Raw genomic sequence first — 21,419 nt, forward strand, 5'->3', positions numbered from 1 at the left:
TGGAGCCTGCTTTGAGGATTCTGTGTCTCCCTCTCTGCCCCTCCCCTGTTCATACTCTGTCTCTCTCTCTCTCTCTCAAGAATAAATAAAACATTAAAAAATTTTTTAAAAAGCAAAGAGAAGTATAAGAAAAAGAGAAGGGAAAGTTTTCTACCACAAATTTGTAAGTATACCACATGCACTGTTTTGTGAGCTCCATTTGTCCTCAAAGGTATAGTAAGTAATCAGGCTCACGTAGTAATTTGATTTTATGTTGGGTGTATGTGTGATCTCCAGATTGCCCTGTCCAGTGATGGGGGTGAACTCGGCCCTTCACATCCAGGGGAATTGAGTCCAGCACAGACTTTGATTGGGGTGGGTGGCTGGGGCTGGTCTCCCCCCAGCTCCCATAGTCCAGGACACAAACAAGTAACATGGTCTTGGTTCTCGGGGAGAGTCACCTTATGCCCACTTATCAGTGGGAACCATTTTCTGTATTTGGTGACATTCTTGTTTCCTCTGAGTACAACTGTTCTCTGTGTTCAACGTTAAATGTGTTGAGTGGGGTAGGACCTGACCCTCTGAGATGTATGTGCCTAAATATATGTTATTTGTTATTTCTTAGCTGTCGTTTGTTTACTTCTGAGGCAGCGTTTCCCAACATGTGGTCAGACACCCACAGAGCCTTTTAATAGCAGTGGAGCACAGGATGTGCTGAGGGACGTCCCACAGAAGCCTGTTATCACGCAAGTCTGAACGGGCCTCAGCTCAATTATTTATAGCCTCAGCCAGGCATTCTATCAAGGCCTGAAAGTGTGTCGGAAAATGATGATGCATTTAACAGGAAATACTGAAGATTTAATTATGCCCAGAATGGGGGAAGATGTTAAAATTCATATGAATCTCAGTGGGCCGCGTGGGCCCAGTGGTCAGACCGTGGCTGGGAGACGCTGCCGGGGCTCCGAGCCTGTGAGTGCGGCATGCAGTGTCCGTCCTGGACAGCAATGGCAGGCTTCTGGCTTCTACTTACTTTAAAAAATTTTACCACTTTGGGGCCCCTGGGTGGCTCAGTCGGTTGAGCGTCCGACTTCAGCTCAGGTCACGATCTCAGTTTGTGGGTTCGAGCCCCACATCAGGCTCTGTGCTGACAGCTCAGAGTCTGGAGCCTGCTTCAGATTTTGTGTCTCCCTCTCTCTCTGCCCCTTCCCTGCTCACACTCTGTCTCTGTCTCTCAAAAATAAACGTTAAAAATTTTTTTAAAATTTTACCACCTTGATCATTTTTAAGTGTACAATTTAGTGGGATTAAGTACAGTCTCAGTGTTGTGCAGCTGTCCCCACCAGCCGTCTCCCCCACACTGAAACCCTGTCCGCGTCAAAATCAACGCCCTGACTCTCCTCCCCGGCCCCCGGCGCCCACCAGCCACATTCTGAGTCTCTGAATTTGACGACTCCAGGCACCGTGTGGAAGTGGGATCACACGGCAGAGTTGACTCTTGAACAACATCAGTTTGAGCCGCACGGGTTTGCTTAGATGTGGATTTTTCTGATAAATACAGTCTAGTGCTGTAAACGCACTTTCTCTGCTTTCTGATTTTAACAGCATTTTCTCTCCTCTGGCTTACTCCGTAGTGAGAATGCAGTGCGTAATACATGCAGCAAACCACATACATGTTAATCCACTGTCGATGTGGTCGGTAAGCGTTCTGGTCAGCACTGGGCTGTTACTGGTTAAGATTTTGGGAAGTCAGAAGTTATACATGGATTTTCAACTGTGTGTGTTGGGGGGGGGGGTGTCAGTGCCCCTAACCCCTGCGCTGTTCAAGGGCTAAGTGCATTTGTCTATTTGTGACTGGCTTATTTCACTTAGCATGATGTCCTCAGGGCTCATCCGTTGGAGCAGGTGACCTTCCTTCCTTCTTAAGGCTGAATGCTGTTTCCCTGCATGGAGGGACCACATTTTGTTTATCCAACCACCTGGTGAGTGGGCACCGGGCCCCTTCCACTGCTCCGCTGTTGTAAACCATGCTGCTGTGAACACGCAGGTGCAAATACCCGTTTGAGACCCTGCTTTCAGTCCCTCAGCATGTACACCTGGAGACGGGATCGCTGGGCCGGCGGCCCTCTGTAGGAGCTCACACCTGTGTTTGCAGGCGACCCTTGTGCCAGGTGCGCGGCCTGAACCCTAGCGTTCCCCCAGCGTGCCCACCTCCCTCTCCCACCTGTGCGCCTCACACAGGCCGCCTAACCTCTCCGGTCGTAGGTTCTCACCTGCAAAATGGAGATCATAGGATTCCACACGGGGAGATCAGCGCGCTCACAGCGGTAGAGCAGGGCCACTTAGCCAACACTTAGCTCCGGTTGTGCCTCCACTGAGCCTTTTACATCCTCCCTGGGCAAGGACGTCACAGCGTCACCCGTCACCGGGCAAAGACTCACACCGCCCTTAAGTGCCGTGTGCTCTGCTCGTTAATGCTGCCTGGATCTCTGCCCTCCCCTGTCCCCACCCCCCCCCCAGGGCGTCCTAGACTTTTCACTTCAGGGGCTCACTTGCACATCAGACCCCCGGGGATTCGCCCAGCAAGCCCTTCCTCCTCCAGCTTTCCCTTAACACACCACGTTTCTGTTCCAGAATCCCCTCCCCGCTGTTTTCCTCTAGGTGCTAGAGCTTCGTGGCCCCTCAGGACAGCTGGTCACACCCTGGTCCCGCCGGCTGGCTTTCTTCTCGTTTTTATGCTTTTGTGTTTGCACTGTCCCGGCTCGTGTGCGACACGCCTCTGGCGGAGTGCACGGATCTTACGTGCGGAGCTCCCTGGCACCTCACACGCCGAGGCCCTCAGCCCGCCACGGCTCAGGACGGTTCGCGACCCCTGAACGAGCCCCGCACCCCCCAGGCCAGCCTTGAACTTCTCAGGAACGCGAGGTTGCCGAGTACCCTCGGGCCCCCCCGCCCCCTCCCACGTCCCGTCTGCCGCCTTCACTCACGCCGTCACCGGCCCACTGGTGTGTTCCCTCGGGCCCCGGCGAGCCCAGCGAGCGGAGGCCGTCACGCTGCGGTGCGCACTGCTGCGCGTGCGGAAGCGGAAGTCGGCGCCGCGGGTCAGGGGGCGGGGCTCGCCGCGGAGCCACGTGACTGTAACCTTCCCCGGCTTCACAGGCTTCCCTCGGGCCTAGTTTGCGGAAGTGAACTCCGCAGGCGTTAAGGGCAGTTTGACGAGCGAGGCCTGAACTCCCGCAGCAAGGCGAGCACAGGACATTGCCTCCCCTCCAAGCTCCCTTGTGCGTCCGCGGCCCACAGCACCCCCGCATTCGCGCGGCTCGGCGCCGTGAGGGCCCCCCCGCCCCGTGTCCTGCGTGTCACCGCCGCTCGGGCGCAGCCGGGCGGCCCCGACAGGGTTAGGTGGAAGTGCACCGTAGCGCCCAGCACTGACGAACGACGACGCCACGGCACGTCCGCGGGGCCGGCGGCTCCCCGGGGCCCCCCTGCAGCCGGAGCCGGGAACGGGTGCTGGGTGTGCGGCCTTAAACCCGCTCGGCAAGAGAAGGGGCGCCCGGAGGCGTGGGACGGTGCGCACTGATCCGTTCCGTTTAAAAATACTTCTTTTTAAAAATTGAATTAAATCAGTAGATATTTATTGTACAAGTCAAATAATACAGATGTACAGAAAGAATGAAGTCTCTCCCTGTTCCAATCACGCCTACTGGTGTGACGTGACAGCGTACCGCCTCTTTTTGTGTTCACACAAACACGCACACCACATACGAGCCACACACATACCACATACACCATACGCGCCACACACACAGATACACATAACCACACACATCACACACACATACATGTAACCACACAACACATCACACACACATACCACATACATCACACACACACTACATGCACACCACACAGATACACACATCACAGACATCACATACCCACACAACACACCACACACACACCACAAACACACAGACCACAAACACCTCACACGTACACCATGCACGTCACACACACACCGCACACATCACAGGCACACATCACAGGGACTCCCCCACTTTCTGTTAAAAGTGGGAATGATGCCACACCCATCCATCCCCAGCTCTCCTTCCTCAGGGGCAGATCAGGAAGTTTGGGTCCAACTCCGTTTTCAGGGCTGCGAGTCCTGCAGGCTGGCTGATGACTGGGTCACCTGCTCCCGTCCTGTCCTGTGTTGCTGGCACAGCTCGCAGCGAGGACCCGAGGCTCCTGTTCCTGAGCGCTGAGGCTCTAGTGGCCACTGTAGGCTCCCTTCTGAGGTTCATGGCTCGTAAGCGGCTTAGGAAGGTGGCCTCTCCTTCACAGGTTCACGGCGCTGGGCCTCCACGTTGTTCATTTTGACCAGGTTTATGGTCAGGTGACGCCGTTGCTGGATTTTGAGGGTTTCTGGTGTCAGAAACGGGGCACCTTCTCACCATCATGCCGGCTTCATGTCCCTTTTGATAAATTCCCTGTTGACATCACTTGTCCACTCTCCTGCTGGGCTCCTCTTCGTTTTCTTACCCATCCGTGGCAGTGTTTTGCACATTGGATGTGTGCTGGAAATATTTTGCATTACCGTGAAGATTTTAAACTAAAGTACATTTATCAAGACTCATTTTCCTGTCTTGAATATCTCCCTCGTGGTGAGATTATGCTGATGATATTCTAATATTTTTATTTACTTTTTATGTTTGGATTTTTATGTCACCTGTGAGAAGATACCACTGTGCCCAGCCTGGACTCCCCCGTGGACTTGAGATGCCCCCATCTCGTCCCTTAAATTCCCTCGGACGCCTGGCTGTGCTCCTGGACACCCATGTGTGTGTGGTTCTGACTCGTAGACACACCTGCCCCAGGGTACCCGCCACCCTTTGCTATGCTTTCTTGTCGACTAAAAATAATTCTTCATCATTTCCGAACTCTCTTCTGCCTTCTGACATCATACTGTTCAGTGCAGGAAGATCTCATCAGGACTGCAGTTATGGTCGCAGTGATGTACTGCTGTGGGACAGTTATATTGAATGACATCGTGACTTCGTGTCCAGGACGTGGCACGAGTTTCTGTCTCGTCCTGCTTCTGTCCTCCAGCAACGCTTTCCGCTGTCTTCTCGAGGGCAAGCCTCGTTTGTCACTGCAGCCGTGGTTCACCCTCTGCATGCATGGGTCCCCTTTCACCCCACGTGTCCCTGTCTATGCGCTGCTCCTGAGTGATTCTTCCGTGTTTCTCTGTGTCACGAAGCCTCATATCCGCCCCAGACACCTTCCCCTCAAGTCTCTTCAACAGCATAACCCCCGCCGGTGTTCACAGCGCCACCCATGTGGCTTCTGGTCTGTTTTCCTGGCTCCCCGTCCTGGGTCGTGCCCTGGATCACTCTCTGTCCACTGGGCCCCTGGAATACCAGGCATCAGCTTGAATTTAGGAGCAAATGGTGTTCCCCTCTGACCTGCACCTGACGGCGGAGACAGATCCTGCCTTCCGCCAGGGCCTTCGGCACGTCACACGTCTCCCTCCTCCTTCTTCTCACTCCATGTGGTTGGTGTCACATTCTTTTGTCAGCTCTGAGCCCACACAGTGGGACCAGCTCTTCTCCTTGTCCACCCACGGGTCCGGGCTGCTCTACACACACTCCAGTCCCACTGCTGGCTCCGTGGCCGTGGCTGAAGGTGGAGAGCAAGATGGACAGGGATGTGTCTGTGCTTATCTGTGCCTTGCCCTCTGGCTGACATGTGGCATCTGAGGCCCTCGCTGACCTGGCTCAAGCGGGCTGGCTGCCCACCCATCGTGCACGATCACAGGATAGTGTGTGCTCATGACAGTGTCCTTGGGGCGCTTTCCAGAACAGGGCAGGCATGTTGCATTCTCATGAGAGACAAAGGCACAGGGCACCGAGCCATGCCCCGCATCCCCAGTGCTGCCCTGGCCTCATGGGAGGCACCCTCATTTCTGTGAGACCCTGGGGGTATATGCCAGCTCGCTCATGGGGGACTGATGGCAGTGTGGCCCCCGGGTCACTGTGTGCATCACATGAGGCTCAGAGGAGACGGGGCCTGACAAGCTTGGCTTCAGAGCCCAGAGGGTCGAATTCGAGTTTTGACGACTGTAATACGGTGTGATTCCACCTTCTCTGAACTTTATTCCCTTTATCCTCGCTCTTTTGTTTCCAAATGGGATGAATGGCTTCCACCTGTGAAGGGGAGTGGCTCACAGAGATGAGGGGCAGGAAGACAGAGATCAAATGTCCCCACGCTGAGGGTGCTGGCTCTCCATGCTACGTGTGTGTGCATGTGCGCCTGTGCACGTGTGCAGGTGCATGTGTGTGCATGTGAGAGCCACCCTCCTACACGGCCGAGTCCGTCTTGGTGAGTCCAGCTGCCAGTCCTCCCAGATCCCTCTGGTTCCATCCCTTAAATTGGGGCACCTTACACCCAGCGACTGCCAGACACGTCCCCTGAAGGTTGACCGGGTTGACCTCCTTCTCTCCTGCCCATTCTTCCCCAGCGTCAACCAGAGGGACTTCATTTGCACGTCTACACGGGAGCAGATGAGTGTGGACAGAAAGTCGGGCGCCCCTGTCCACGTAGAGCAGTCCGCAGTGAGCCCAGTGTGCCGTCAGGAAGGGAAACACATCTTCTCCCAGTAAATAGTCCAGAGCGCAGGGCGGGGTGGGGGTGGGGGTGCAACGAACGCGGTGCTGGACAAGGAAGAGTCAGACCTGCCTCCTCCCCTGCCTGGCGGGTGGGCTCTCTCCCTGCCAGGTCCCTCCTGCTGACTCGGATGCGCGCCCCAGGCACTGGCTGCGAATCCTGCCGTTCTCCGTGCTCCCTGCTGCTCTTCTCCCTGCCGTGGGCCTCAGGCCGGCTTGGCCCAACCATCATCCTTTTGACTGATGGCGCTGTAGCTCGTTGCCTGAGCTTAAACATGATTTGGGGGGAAAAAAACTATCGTGTCCATGGAGTGCTGATTTCTAGGGGTTTCTTCTTTGGGTTTCTGTATGTCCAGAATTAGCCTGTGTAATAATCTGGAGCTATCCTTACCAGTAACCTGGCAACCAGGAGTGGCCCAGAGAGAGGCAGGAGTGTGGGGTGCGGCCTGGCTCTCCCAGCTTCTGACCCCTGGGCTCCTTGATGTCTCCTGACTCCCAGCTGCCCAGAGTGGGGAGCTGACTGGGACGGCCCCCTGAGTTGCTGCGAGGCAGGAGCGAGTTTGCTGTTGGTAGCATATTAGTTCTGCTTCATCTCAGGGGATCTGCACATGTTTCTCCTGATGCGAGGGTCCACTGCTGGGAGACGGTGCTGAGGTGAGGTGGTCTTTGCCCTCAGGACTCAGCGAAGCACGATTTCCTTCCTTTGGGGACAGAGCCTCTGGCATTTGCTATGCTGACAACTCCTTTACTTTGACCTGTGTGGAAGTCTTGACTGGAAAGCGGGACGTTACTTTCGTTTCTTCCTGAGGATTTGTGCCACTGAGGCAAGATTGTCTGGGAACACCGGATGCATGCACGTGTGTCTTGTGTGCATGGAGGTATGTGCGAGTGCACGGTGGACCCGTGGCGGCTGAAGCCCCGCGACCCCCGGCCTCCCTCCACACAGTCTCGGCAGCTAAGACTAAGGATAAAACTGTTAATACACGTCCGAGAGTGGGCTTTTCAGTAGCTGATGCTTCCACACGGATCTATTTATTTTCCTATCATTTTCTAGGGACCGTATGTTTCTAGGGACCATATGTCTGTAAACGAATCCGATTATGGTCAGTGTGAGTGTGTGTCATGTCTGGAGCCAGAATTAGCTACTGGGACTTTACAGTTCTCTCCTCCCTCTGTCTCTGACACTCTATGTATACATGTGTATATATGCGCAAGTACGTAATTATGCATGTACAGTTCACCCTTGAACAGCGCACGGGATTAGGGGCAGTGACCCGCACACATTCAAAAATCCACATTCAACTTTTGACTTCTCAAAAACTTCCCTGCTCATGGTCTGTTGACCTGAAGCCTCACTGAAAACATAAACAGTTAATTAACATGTATTTTATGTCATGCATATCATGTACTATGTTCTCATGACCAAGTAAGCTAGGGAAAAGAAAATGTCATTAGGACGATCAGAAGGAAGAAGAGATTCATTTACGTTGTACTGTATTTATAAAAAACATCCACACACAAGTGGACCCCTGCACCCCACAGCTGTGTTGTTCGGGGGCGAACGGTGTAATCAGTTTGAGGATCAGTCCCCGTGTCTCCGTCAGGACGAGCTGCTCTCCCGGTTCTGGAGGAAGCAGCGTCCTGCTGTCTTTGATTAGAATACTGGAGGTGGCAACATGGTCATCCCCGGGTGTTTGCCCTGGGCCAGGCCCTGAGACTGCTGAGATGCTGTGTGTTCACAGATCTCTCCCCAGCCACGAAGGAATTCTTAAGATGTCAAAATGTCATACTATATGGAAAGTAATTCCAGAGGCCACATCTGCGTGGCACACGGCTGCCGAACAGGGCTGCATTCAAGATCCTCCGCCGGCTGAGACCTGCACCCTTCCTCCTGTGGGGGCTCACGGGGATGCCTGCACAGGGGTGACCTCAGGCTCCGGGGCTCCGGCACATGGGACAGGATGGCACCTCCAGGTGATGGCTTAGCCGCCATCATACAAAAATCCATGAACATCAGAGACAGGAGGCCAGTGTTGGGTGGAGGTGGCGGCCACGGGGGACTGTGCTGGAGGCCGGCCCCAAGCCTCACGGATCACTGCAGCACCCCCACCCCCCGCCTGGCCGCTGCGGCCGTGACTCTTCAGATTACCTGCATTTCCTGGCATTTTGCCTAGAACTGGGAGCACACAGCACCTACTCTTCATCGGACCTCTCTCGTGCGGCATGATCACGCCAGGATTCATGCGACTCGTTGGGTGCATCCGTGGACCACAGGTTAACGTGGCTTCTGTATCCCCCAAGGCGCATTCTTGGACACGATGACCCCTGGCACCACGGCCACTTTCTGGCCCCCATGGCGGCCGTGATGCACACCACCCCTCGAGTTCCTGGTGGATGATAATGGCACCTAGGATGTTGAGGGTGTCGTGGTCTGTGAGGACCACAGAGTCTAAGTCACGTCGTGTGTGGCCTTCCGAGGTGCAGGTGCAAGGGCCCCGGAGGTCCACATGTGGCAGGGCTTTGTGGCTGTGGATTCGTGGTCTCAGGTCCGGCTCCCTGGGCTCCGAGGGGCAGGTGCGTGCCCCTCAGTGCATCTGGCTTAACTTGCCTACCTTCATGCCACAACTGCGATGCCAGCATGAACGGTCCCGCCTTCCAGGTGTGTGTGGATGACAGGAGGCATTGGACCTCCTCTCTGCATGCATCCCTACGCCCCACCCAGCCGAGGGATCAGACGCTGCAGCTAGAAGGTTGGGAGGTGCCTTCTCTCCGTGGCTACCTATAGGTTTTCCCTCCAATCAGCTGTAAGCGGGGAGGAGGGCTCTCCTTTTTTTTTTTTTTTTTTTTAAATATTTACTTATATTTGAGAGATAGAGACAGTGTGAACGGGGTAGGGGCAGACAGAGAGGGAGACAGAATCCGAAGCAGGCTCCAAGCTCTCAGCCATCAGTGCTGAGCCTGATGTGGGGCTCGAACTCACAAACCTCGAGATCATGACCTGAGCCAGAGTCAGACACTCAACTACCTGAGCCACCCAGGCGCCCCAGGGCTCTCCTTTTAAATGATGTTCGGGGTGTTTACAGTTATGCTGGGCTGGACACCTTTATTACTGAAAATAGAGTAACTTGTAAGTGACTGAGGACATTTTCTCATCTGAAAGCGGGTGGGTTAGAAACAGGGTGTGCCTGGGGCTTCATCCAGGGCCACAGAGGGGCTGGGCCCCTGTGTGCACTGAGACAGGAGTTGGGGGCAGTGAATGGATTCTCAGACTGTACCCTGTTCGTCCAGGTTGCACAGAGGACAGAGAATTTGCAGGGTAAATTCTGTTAACAGCCTGCCTGCGATCAATGGTGACGTGCACATGGCCTCCGACCCGCCTCCAAGCTGTTAGACTGTGCGTTCCTGAAATAGATTGGCTGGCTGGGGAGGTCTGTGAGTGTCCCGTTCTCCTAGGATGCGGCCAGTCTGCCCCCCGGAGGCTGTGCCCAAGTGCTTCTTACCCATGTGCAGGGCTTTCTTACAGTGTCTCAGGCTCAAACCTTTGGTTGTGAAGCGGCATGTTAGCATAGGCTTTAATTTATAATCTTATTTTGAGTAAAGCCCAGCCAAGAATTTGTTCATATTTCCAAGAGCCATTTGTATGTCCTTTGTTGTGAACTCTGTTTGTATCTTTTAACATTTTGCATTGGGGCTTTGATATTTTCCTTATTAAGTTATATTAAGATAATTAACTTGTTGACTAGGAAATGCTATAGTTATTTTTCTTCTGCCTAAGATTTTATTTTTATGCTCTGGAGTGGGTCAATATTTTCTTTTATGTTCTAGATTTTGTATCATCCTTCCACTCAAAGCTAACATAAAAAAATTCCTCCTGGATTTCTTTCTTTCTTTCTTTCTTTCTTTCTTTCTTTCTTTCTTTCTTTCTTTCTTTCTTTCTTTCTTTCTTTCTTTCTTCTCTTTCTCTCTTTCTCTCTTTCTCTCTTTCTTTCTGTCCCTCTTTTTCTTTCTCTCTTTCTCCTTCCTTCCTTCCTTCCTTCCTTCCTTCCTTCCTTCCTTTCTCTCTCTCTCTCTCTCTCTTTCTTTTTTAGTACTTTTATGGTTTCATTACCATGAAATTAAGTTTGCAGTCCATTTAGGATTTATTTGCATGTAAGGCACAAGATAGAAACCCAGTGTGATTTTTCCTGGATAGCTGCCCGGACACTGACACACCACTTGTAGGTGATTCTGTCCCCCTTGGGTATTGTATCACCATATTTGTCACCTCAGGGGAGGAAAACACTTTTTCACTCTGCCCTCCTGTGCTCTCTGGCTAGGGCTCTGCAAATAAGGTAGACAAAAGACAGACTGACAGGAGAAAAGCAGGTGGTGGATGTATGCAGCACACATGCAGGCAGGGAAACTTAGCGATGAGTATCTCAAAGAAGTGGTTAGAACTTGGGCTTATCTCGCGTCTTACCAAAGAACAAGAAATCCACAGGGGGGTGGGTGCAGTGGGGGGAGTCGGCGGGAGGGGAGCCGGCTGCAGCCGTGTTCCCGTGCCGCGTCTCATCTCGGGGCAGCTGTGGTGCATAGACCGGGGCGCGGGCTGTTGGGGCAGATCGCTCTCCTGCTCTTAGGCAAGTGGGGGAGGGCAGAGCCTCTTCTCAAGCCCCCTTTCTCCATTGCCTTTAGCTCCGAGCACTGCGTCTGCCACGGGGCCTGTGAGGGGTGGTGTCTTGGGCTGCGCTTCACCTTGTATGTCTCTCCTTTTTGGCTCTTCATGAAATGGATGGCACTTTGTCATTCTGTGTGTTTATCTGTTGCCCCTCCTTCTGCTGGAACATAAACCCCTGGCGGCAAACATCATCGCTTGGGACACCTGCTGTTTATTGTTTCAATCTGTGAAATGTGTGTGTGCTTGGGGGGGTGGAGTGCGCAGGGTGAGATGGCTGAGTGGGGACAGAGTGGGGCTACGTGATTCCATAGGACCCCGTTCTCAAATCCTGCCCCTCAGCATGACAGGAGCTGGCTCTCATGATGAGAACTTCATACTGAATGGGGGGGATGGTGGGACCGGGACGGAGTGAGGCCCAGTTACCCCCAGGTGACCGGGGGGATGCCAGGGGGTCCATGTACCCTTAGCTGAGCTCTCTGGCTCACCCCAGGGGGTTGTGCTGGACAGGTGTTGAGGAGCAGTCTCTGGTATGAAAACGAGAGCATCGCCACCTGAGATTGACATGGGGACTCAGTGGAATTGCAGAGACAAAATCAGTTTTGCTAACAGTGAAAAGTTGAGACAGTACCGCTCACCCAAACGTGCTGTTAGACGGTAAGGAGGGATGATGGGAAGGCTTACCTTTGCAGTCAGATGGCGGAGTTACGGTTACTCATGTATCAGACGGTGGGGTTACAGTTCCTGGTATCAGCACCAGGCATCTCAGTGCGGCAGTAACTACGTTCCGTCACCTTCCTGTGTCAAAGGGAAGAAGACGCCATCAGCCCAGGCGCGGTGAGAATTCACACGCACACAGGTTATCACAGGTGCATTAGCAGCAAATTCATGGGCAGAGGACATTTTTTCTGAGGAGCAGCTTGACTTACAACTGTGTTGGGGGATTGTAAAGCTCACACAGGGGATTGTTAGGACTTTTCTGGGTGCTGGAACTCAGAGACATTCCTGGAATTTCTGACATTTGCAAATCTTCAGGACAGAGGATGGAGCCTCTGCTTGTGCCCCGGGATGCAGGCTGGGTCTCTGGGAGGCCCTGCTTGGAGGAAGGGGCTTCCTGTTCGCACCGCCCCTGTACATCCCACTCTTAGTGTTGCTGGGCTGTTCCCATCTCCCCACAGAAGTGGCACAGGGCAGCGAGGGGGCCCATGGCCCGACCCGCGGGGCCCAGTGGCTCAGACCCGGATGTTATACTGGTGACCCACCTGACAGCTATCCTCATGGGAGGCTGCCCCTGAGCTGATTTCTTACCGGGAGATAAGCCTGATGTTTATTACGATATTTTCGGAGAAACTTAGCAGAAGGCTCCGTGCCGCGGGGTGTCCTCCCGGCTGCCAGGACCCTCAGGGGGTGTCCTCGCTGCTCAGCTGAACATGTCGTGACGAGCATGGTGCAGAGATGCACCAAGGTTTTGTTTTAATTTAATAGGTGCTGTGGTTTCTAGTCCCACAAAGAGACAGCTTGACCTTCGTCAATAGCAGATGCCTTTTAAAAGGTACTTGGGTGATTATTCTGATAGAACCTCCGTTGGACCATTTTTATAAAATAAATGACTAAGAGTAAACATCAAAAACATTCATACCTTTTAAAGGAATTTGTCTGAGTCACGGTGATTCAATCTACAGTCTTCGCGGTAGCTGAGCTTCTAGAAGAGTCTTTCCCCGCTCTCTGCAGTGAATTCAGTGGCAAATTGGGAGCCTTACCTGAGCAGTAATTTGACAAGGACGGATTTCTTGTAAGAGCATTGTCTTGCGGTGGGGATTGTTTTCCTAGAGGAAAATAGTTTCACGAAGTATTTCGCGTAGAAAGCTTGCAGGATGTTTCTGAGGACCCGTTATCTTGGTTGGGGTGTCCACATTCCCGTTTATTTCTTCCTGTGTTCTACAATTTTGTCCTTCCCCATGAGGGGGGTGACATGTTCACCCAGTGTCTTTCTGGGCTCCTGACTTCGGAGACCCCTCTGGCATATCTCTGTCATTCCCACCGAGGCAGCTCCCGGAATTGAGCCGTTTGCTTTCAAGCAAACCTGCTACCAGCACATCCTTCCCCCACCCCCGTAGGCCGAGCATCTGGACCACAGCGGCCTCCTTCTGGTCCGTTTCATGTCCTCCCCACCTCCCGAGGTGTCCTGCCTGGGCGGACCCTCTGCAGCCAGGCCCCCTGTGCCCAGGACTCTCCTTGCCTCCTTCCTCAGGGCAGCGCCTGGCACGTGGTGGCTGCTCGGTAAGCGGGTGCTCTGGGGGACTGCGCTCCGGGGGACTGCGCCGCACAGACCCTATTTCTCGCTTACTTGTAGATCCCAGAGTGCCTCTCCGCCTTCAGAACTCTCTTGGTTTTATGATATTTACTAACTGCAGAAACTGAAAATAACACTCAGAAGACCAAATTTCTTCTGATAACATTCTGACTCACTTTGAAAGGATGGTGACCTGGCCCGGGCCTGTGGCAGGACCGTGGCCTTGAAGGGAACATCCAGGAGACCATGTGGCCAGGGACTGGTCCATTAAACAGAATCCCAGCCCCACATAAGACGGACCGTGGTGTCGACCCCCGTCACACCGTTAGGGCACGGCCACACCAGCAGGAGGCGCCAGGGCTCTGCCAGCTGTGGTTCGGGATGACCTGGCGGTTCCTCGTGCTTGTTAGGGGGAACCTGGGGCTCCTGTCCTGGGAGCCGCGCCCTCTGCCCTGAGCTGCATGGGCAGGTGTCTCCCCTGGGGACGTGCGCGTGTGTTCTCTCCATCGCAGCCTCCCGACTGACGTGACAAACCAATCTCTCTTCCTGCCCCCTTAAGGGAAGCCATCAGCCGAGTCTGCGAAGCCGTCCCGGGCGCCAAGGGAGCCTTCAGGAAGAGAAAGGTACTGTCTTCCGTATGGGTCCCCACGCAGTCACACCTGCCTGTCAGTGCCGTTCAAACAACGCGAGCCTGGGGTCCCCTGCCCTGTGGCTGGCAGACCGCTGGCTGTCACTGCTGGCCCAAGTCAGCGCCCGATTGTGCCCCGCCGGCCAGACCAGCAGACGGTGAGGCAAACAGACACATGAGATGGGGCTGGTGCTCCTCGAAGCCTTTATGGCATTAATTCCCTTCCCCTGGTGCTGTGCTGCTCAAGTTAACAAGCGGTTTTCTGGGTTCCGAGTCCTAAGTAGTACGTTTGTGACCTTTGCCAGTTTCCGTAGCATACGTGCTTCCGCCTGGCCCACTTCAGGCTCCAGTGTCACACCCCCAAGGACGCGCAGTGGCACGTCATTGTGCGGAATTTCCACCTGTTCACAGGTGCGGCGGGCACAAAGGGCCTGAGTGGCACAGATGACCATTAATGTAGCGGAAACAGCTTGGAAGGGATGAGTTTTGAGTATTTGGTGTCTGTTTTTTTTTAATGTAATTTATTTAATTGTAAGTTTACGTAAATTAACTTTTCATAGCAGCTGTTTTTAACAACCAGCTCATAGAATTCCTGAAAAATCTAATAATCGTCTCTTACTAGCTGGCACAGCCAGCTCCAGAGCACCACGGAATATCCCCATTTTACAGGTGATAACAACTGAGGCACAGAGATGAGGAGCCAGTGTGGGCAGGGGCTGGGCTGGGCTCAGGAACTGTACATTCAGCCCGGGGCTCACTTTTTCACTCTGGAGATGGTTAGACCGGCCGGGGAGAAAGCGGGTTAAGAGATAAAGCTCAGAAAAAGTCTCTGGTTAGAAGTCTAGCAGGTACAGTTACGGAAGGAAGTAGCCACCGTCAGAACTGTCTGTGCCCTGAAGAGTGTCTCTGATGTCCCTGAATCTGTCCTGGGACTAAGGTTTGCAGGCAGGTGGCCTGCTTGATCCCCTCCCCCCTCATTCTTCCAGTGGGTGGGTTGTGTCATTCTAGCTCTAGCTCAGGGACATCTGAGAAGCTGGGTTTCAGGCAGAGAACTTTGAATCTTGACTCTCACATCAGTCACCAGGAGGGGATCAGAGGACAGAGCGAGGGAGCCCCTCTTTCAGAGCTGGTGAGGGTGGTGGGAACAAGCCTGGGGCCTCCTCCACCTCAGAAATGAGTTAATCAGAATTTCAGGGGCTGGGGCCCAGGCATCTGCATTTGTAAATAGCTCTGTGGGATTAAAAAACAGAGCGTGCCCGGTCAAGAACTAGTGGTAATTAGCATATCAAAGGAGGGGACATTCTAATCTTTTTTTTTCTTAATGTTCTTTCTTTATTTCTGAGAGTAATAGAGAGAGAGAGAGAGAGAGAGAGAGAGAGACAGCGTGAGCTGGGGAGGGTCAGAAAGAGAGGGAGACACAGAATCTGAAGCAGCTCCAGGCTCTGAGCTGTCAGCACAGAGCCCGATGCGGGGCTCGAACCCATGAAAAGTGAGATCATGACCTGAACTGGAGTCAGATGTTTAACCGACTGGGCCCCCAGGCGCCCCGAGGGACATTCTAATCTGAAAGGGAAGGACGGTCGGTGGGCCCTGGTCAGAGACAGGTGTCAGCATTCCTGGGGGCAAGTCTGTGGGGACCTGTGACTACTGCGTGCGAGTGCTGGCCTGGAGGACGTTCCAGCCCGAGGCCCCTCCGCAGTGAGCAGGCTCGGGACGTTTATCCTGTGAGCGGGACCCCTCTCCTCTAGCCCTGACTAGTTGAGCCCCCGAGGGGCTGGAACCGGTGTCTGAGCCTGGCAGCTGTGAGCACTGGCCCGTGGCACCTTCGCAGGCTCGTGACTGACGGGAGCCGCCCGGGGAAGGATGGTGCTGACGCCCCTCAAGGGCCCTCAGCCATGTGCACATATGACGTGTTTGTACCTGCCCATCGTGTGTCCCAGAATTTGTGGGCTCCTGCCTGCCAGCTCCTTCATGGCACAGCCTCCTACACATGGCCAGTGAGAGCGGGAAGTGGGGGGTTGGGGACGCGCAGAAAACAGAGAAGCTGTGACAGTGTGGCCTCCCGCGAACCACAAGCTAAAATCTGGCCGCTTGATTTCACAGCCTCCCAGCAAAATGCTGTCCAGCATCTTGGGCAAGAGGAACCTGCAGTTTGCGGGGATGAGTATCTCCCTGACCATATCCACCGCCAGCCTGAACCTGCGGACGCCCGACTCCAAGCAGGTCTGTAGGCGCCAGGCCCCCGCGCCGCCCAGAGTCCCCGCCGAGGGGGTTCCACAGGGACCCGGCCTTGCTGGGTCCGGGCAGAGCACATTTGTCTAAAATCTCTACTAGCTGGCAAACCTTGGCCCCTTTGAAGGGTCACCAACGGAATGATAGATGGACTTAGTTTTCTTTGTTTCTGCCATAAATTACCTTTTTGCTTTTACAAAAGGATAATGTTAAAGTCATTGACTTACCTGAAGCGTAGAAACAGGTGCCCGTATTTGCCGCGGGCTCCTCCTGATACCCCTCTGTCTCACGCCCTTTAGCCATGTGTCTTTGACTCGGCGGCCCACGTCTTCTTTCCACATTTTATCCGCTTTGAAGTGGATGGCATGTTGCGGTTTAACGAACCACAGTTTGTCTGTCTCAGCAGTTCCTCACCCGGGCCCCTCGCGGTCGACACCGTCCTAGGCCGCGGCACGTGGCCCACGGGAGGGAGGCGCCCGGCGGGGAGGGGGGGTCTGCCGCTCGCTGGCCGAGGCCCCCTGGCGGTGGCGATCGTTGGGGCGGGTCTGTGTGCGGCGCTGGCCTCTCCGCAGGTCTGTCTCAGGTCTCTCGGGCCCCAGTTCTGTCCCCTGGAACAGTGGCGTCTCAGCGGCCGTCCTGGGCACCAACAGGTGAAAACGCTCAGACACGCAAAGGGGCGTGTTCTCTGCGGAGCCCGGGGCTCCGTTGCCACCAGTGTGAGCTGGAAGTCCACACGGGGAGAGCGACGGCCGTCCACACACCTCTGACTCTGCCCGTGTGCCGGGTGCCCGGGTCACCTTTGTGTTGCCGAATATATATTTCTTGATTTCAGTGCTCCCTGGGTCATCCTTCTCCATTCCTTCTCCGTCGCCTGCCTCACAGACAATCCCTGTGTTTTCACGTTGGTCCTTCCGACAGGTGGGGTGACTGACATTCAGGCGGTGGGTTGGGAAAGTTCAGCGGGCTCCGCCTTTCTCTCCAGGCTGAGCACCTGCGGCCCCAGGCTGCAAGGCGGGTCCCTTCGGCCCTGAACCACACGCCCAAATCCACTCTTACACTATGTGGTGTCCGCTGTTATGTTTCTAGGGATCCTGAGACCGTGGTCCTCAATTCTGTGGGTACACGTCCTAATCCCTGCTAATTACACCTCATTCCCCCTTAAGAGAAAAGAAACAAGCTCAGGAAGAGCAGAAGGGATGTGGCCGTGCTGGGGTTGGGGCTGGTTGGCTGTGTCCTCACCTTTGAGGAAGAGGGGTGTGGGGCTGAGCCCAGGAGTCGGGGCAGGGGAGCCGCCCTCCGGGACGGGAGGAGCACAGCCCGGGATGGCGGGCAGGAGCCCCAGCTCACACAGCCCCGCTTCCCGTGGCGGCCTGGCTGTTGTAAATTAGGAGCCATCCTTGCCGGACGCTGCCCTGCCCGTGCAGAGCAGCCGCCAAAGTCCCAGCCGCTCTCCTGCCCGGCGCTCGGTGACCTCTCTCGGTAGAAAACACCTGCTCGAGGTTCACGAGCTCAAAACTGCTTGCTCTCCACTTAACCTCTATCTTTCCTGAGGTCTGAAATACAACGGCACAGTAAGGGTCCTGCGTTGTGACCGGATAGGACTTCTGCTTTCCCCTCAATTATAATAATATCCGCTTCAGTTTCCAGACCCCAGTATGAGGGCTGCCCTGTAAGCAAGAGCTAACTAGGCAGAAATCAACACTTTCTAGAACTTTATCCTCGTGTGGGAATTGCTGGTGCTTTGCTGCCCTCCTGTTAGCCCCCTGTCCTGGGGCTGGGGGCAGGAAGCTTCCAGAAGGCTGCACGCGGCAGCTGGTAGCTGGACCCGGCGGGGTTGGTACAGGCCCCAGGACCGGCCTCCCTGTTTCCACCCATTTATATGCTCAGGTCTTTCTAGATCCCAGGTGGTTTTGCACGTGCCTTTGTGGCATTTTAAAACGTCTGGCTTTCTCCTGGTTCAGACGGTCTTGCTTGAGTGTCACAGGAACATGGTTGGGAAGCCCTCACGGTAGGATTTCACCTCCGAAGCTTCCCACCGCCCGCCGGCGAGGGCCTGCAGGGCTGTGCAGAAAGAAACTGGGTGCTGGTGCGGTGGAGGCGGGGCCCCCGTTTCCACCCCCGGAATTCACTTCAGTGTCATTACATTGTCTCTGAAGTGATAAAAATAGCTTGGGAAACTGATGTGGTTTAAGTTTAGGGCAGCTTCTGATTTACTGTCTACTGAATTCCGCTACCGTTTGTAAAGCTGTTGGAAATTTCTGGGTTTAAAATGGACTTGGAATGACCTCACTGGCCTTTACATCGATAGAACTGATCGCGAGAGTGCCTGGGACAGCCCGTTTCGTCAGCAGGCCTTGTGACCCATATGCCCCCGCACGCCAGCCCTGGGTCAGCACTGAAGACCCCATGTGTCTCTGGAAACAGAAATTGCTTTCCATGTGGGGGTGAGACCCTTTCCTTCTCCCAGGGTCGTTAGGACCCCCTGTGTGGCCCCGGCTCTGCCCACGGCCAGCTGTGGTCCTTCAGCCTCGGGGTCCCCATCTGTGAAATGGGGTGGCCATACCTCCTCCCTCAGGGGCTGTCAGCCCAAGTGAGCTCACAGAGCCGCTGGGGTGTCGGGAAAGCGCACCCACCGTCAGCGAGCATCACGACTTCCATCGCTGTATTTTCGCAGGGTGCCCACTCCGTGGATTCCTAGGAAACCCTGTGGTGTCGCCTGCCTACAAACCAGGGTGTGGGGCGGGCACTAACAGTGTGTCTCCTTTCTCGTTCTGGGCATGCAGATCATCGCGAACCACCACATGCAGTCCATCTCGTTCGCCTCCGGGGGAGACCCGGTAAGTGCCCGGGGCGGCTTTTCCGTGCTCTCGTTGGGGATTTCCGAGGAGGGGCCTTCCTTCCAGGGGACGGGAAAGGTAACTGTGCAAATGTGATGACGGCCGTCCCCTCCTGATTCCATAAGCTCTTCTCAACTACCGTTAGTTCTCATTCCTTTGGCCCAAAGCGGTCAAAAATGCATCAAGTGCTGGCTTCCTGAAGAGTCTGACGACTGCAAGTCCCGCTTCGTTCCTGTTTTCTCTTGGGCTCCACCAGGGCCCTGCGGTTTCAGAGCTTAAGTCTACGCGCAGCCTGTGAGTTTACTTAGTCTGGTTTATTCATAGATGTTTGAAATTGGAATTTTTCTCTCCACATTTAATGTCATAGTCTTACTGGTTTGCTTTGCCAGCAGGGAAGGAGTGCAGGAGGAGAGAGAGAGAGGGAGAAGGGGAAAGCAGAATGGGAATGTTCTATTTTTGCATTGCTTCTTTTATTAAGAAGGTCACAAGGGAGTTCGCTCCCCATATTTGGTCAGGAGCCCTGGGAGATGGTCTCAGTGCTCAGTTGTGGCATCATGAGAGGCAGGACCTACAAACGCCTTGCTCCCCCTCCCCCCTCCCCTCTCCCTCTTCCCCTCCCCTCCTCATCCCCTTCCATCCTCCTCCCCTCCCACCTTCCCCCTCCTCCCCCTCCGTCTCCCCCTCCTCCCCTCCTCTACCTCCCCCTGCCCCTAGCAGAGCCAGACCCAGAGGCACTAACTGCTGCTCACTGTTGCCGGCCAGCCCTTGGAAACAGCTTGCAGGCAGGGCAGGAAACCATCTCGGGGAAGAAGAGCCAGTCCGCCCTCCCAGCAGTGGAGAGGGAGAAAGCACCGGCGCCACGACCGCTATCGTGCCATTTCCCACTGGCCCGGGCCACGTTTTCACCAGTCCAGGGAGATATTTAAAAATTAGGACGACAGAGTGTTTTCTTGGAGCTCAATTTACTCAAAAAGAAAAATTGTTCTATATCCTGGCATGATGTCCTTTTGCTGCTAAATAGTCTTTTATAATAAAGGAATGAGGCTTAGAAGTGGCGTTTTGGTTGTTATTGTTGTTCTGTTATGTAGGCGTCTGCGGGTCCAGGTCTGGCGAGAAGGGAGTGCTTCCCAGGCCCGTGAGGACCTCACATGTCCCCCCTGGCCTGCTCCCTCTACCTGGGGGACCTGCCTGTAGCGCTGCTGCTGGCTCTCATCTTGAAGTTTCTAAAGGCCGGTAGAGTCACGTGTCTCCGCCTGCAGACAGCCCGCACCGCGCCCCCTGCCCACCTCGTGCCATCCCCCGGGGGGCGTCAAGCCCAGCCAGACCCTTGGGCCAAGGGCCCTGGCAGGACAGGGATTGGTTCTGCCCCGACACCCCCGCCTGGTTGGCAGAGGATGGCGGAGCGCCACTGGACCTCCCTCAGCACCTCCACTGACTCACGCTGTCTCCTCTCAGGGCCTAGTTCTCAAACTCTCCCCCGGTGGTGTCCTCTTCTCCTTCCCTCCCCTCCTTTCCTTTCTTTCCAGTCCCTTAATCTCTTACATTTTATCATAAAGCGAAACACCTCATTGAGACATACATGTAGAGAGCAGGAGTGTGCGTCGTCAGGCGCGTCCCAGGCACGTCTACAGATGGTATCTCGAGGGACAGGCGCACCCCCTGTGCGTCCAGCTGCTGGCCCCGTGTGATGCTCGCAGCCGTAGTTTCTGAAGTTTGGGAGGTAACCCAGCTTGCGAGATGAAAGGAAGAAACAGTACATACCCACAGCGACAGAATCTTCCAAGGACTCGTCTCAAACCTCAACTCAATGATGATATGTGTGCACCTACAGACGTAGAAAGTTCTGGAAGCCGAGTACGTGGGCTTGTGTTAAAATTGTTTTGTTCTCCGGGATGTACACAGGTCCACGAGCCTCCAATCTCCTCATCCCCTTGCCATTAAAAAAGATAAAGGAAGCACTCAGTGACCCTTAAAACCCATTCATAACTTTTTTGTATTTTTTTATGATTTGTTTCTGATGTACAAAATGTCACAATACCAGGGGACGGGAAGCCTGCTCACTTTGTATTTTAACCACATCCAAATGCATATTCGCACTGTGCGTGGGTTCCCCCTCCAAACTGGCTTGTAACAA

The 21,419-nt window shown here is 54.5% G+C and overlaps 1 protein-coding gene across 2 annotated transcripts in view; it reads left to right on the forward strand.

Moving 5' to 3' along the window:
- Positions 1-21,419, forward strand: part of SHC3 (SHC adaptor protein 3) — a 98,422-nt gene that overhangs the window by 41,842 nt on the left and 35,161 nt on the right. For both annotated transcript variants that reach the window (XM_039241500.1, XM_039241499.1), the window contains exons 3-5: positions 14,148-14,211; positions 16,320-16,439; positions 19,232-19,285. In XM_039241500.1, the coding sequence (XP_039097431.1) occupies positions 14,148-14,211; positions 16,320-16,439; positions 19,232-19,285 (238 nt within the window). The remainder of the gene's footprint in view (positions 1-14,147; positions 14,212-16,319; positions 16,440-19,231; positions 19,286-21,419) is intronic.

The sequence above is a fragment of the Hyaena hyaena genome, unplaced genomic scaffold (assembly GCF_003009895.1).
Source record: "Hyaena hyaena isolate Hyena2069 unplaced genomic scaffold, ASM300989v1 scaffold_194, whole genome shotgun sequence".
In the NCBI taxonomy this organism is placed as follows: domain Eukaryota; kingdom Metazoa; phylum Chordata; class Mammalia; order Carnivora; family Hyaenidae; genus Hyaena; species Hyaena hyaena.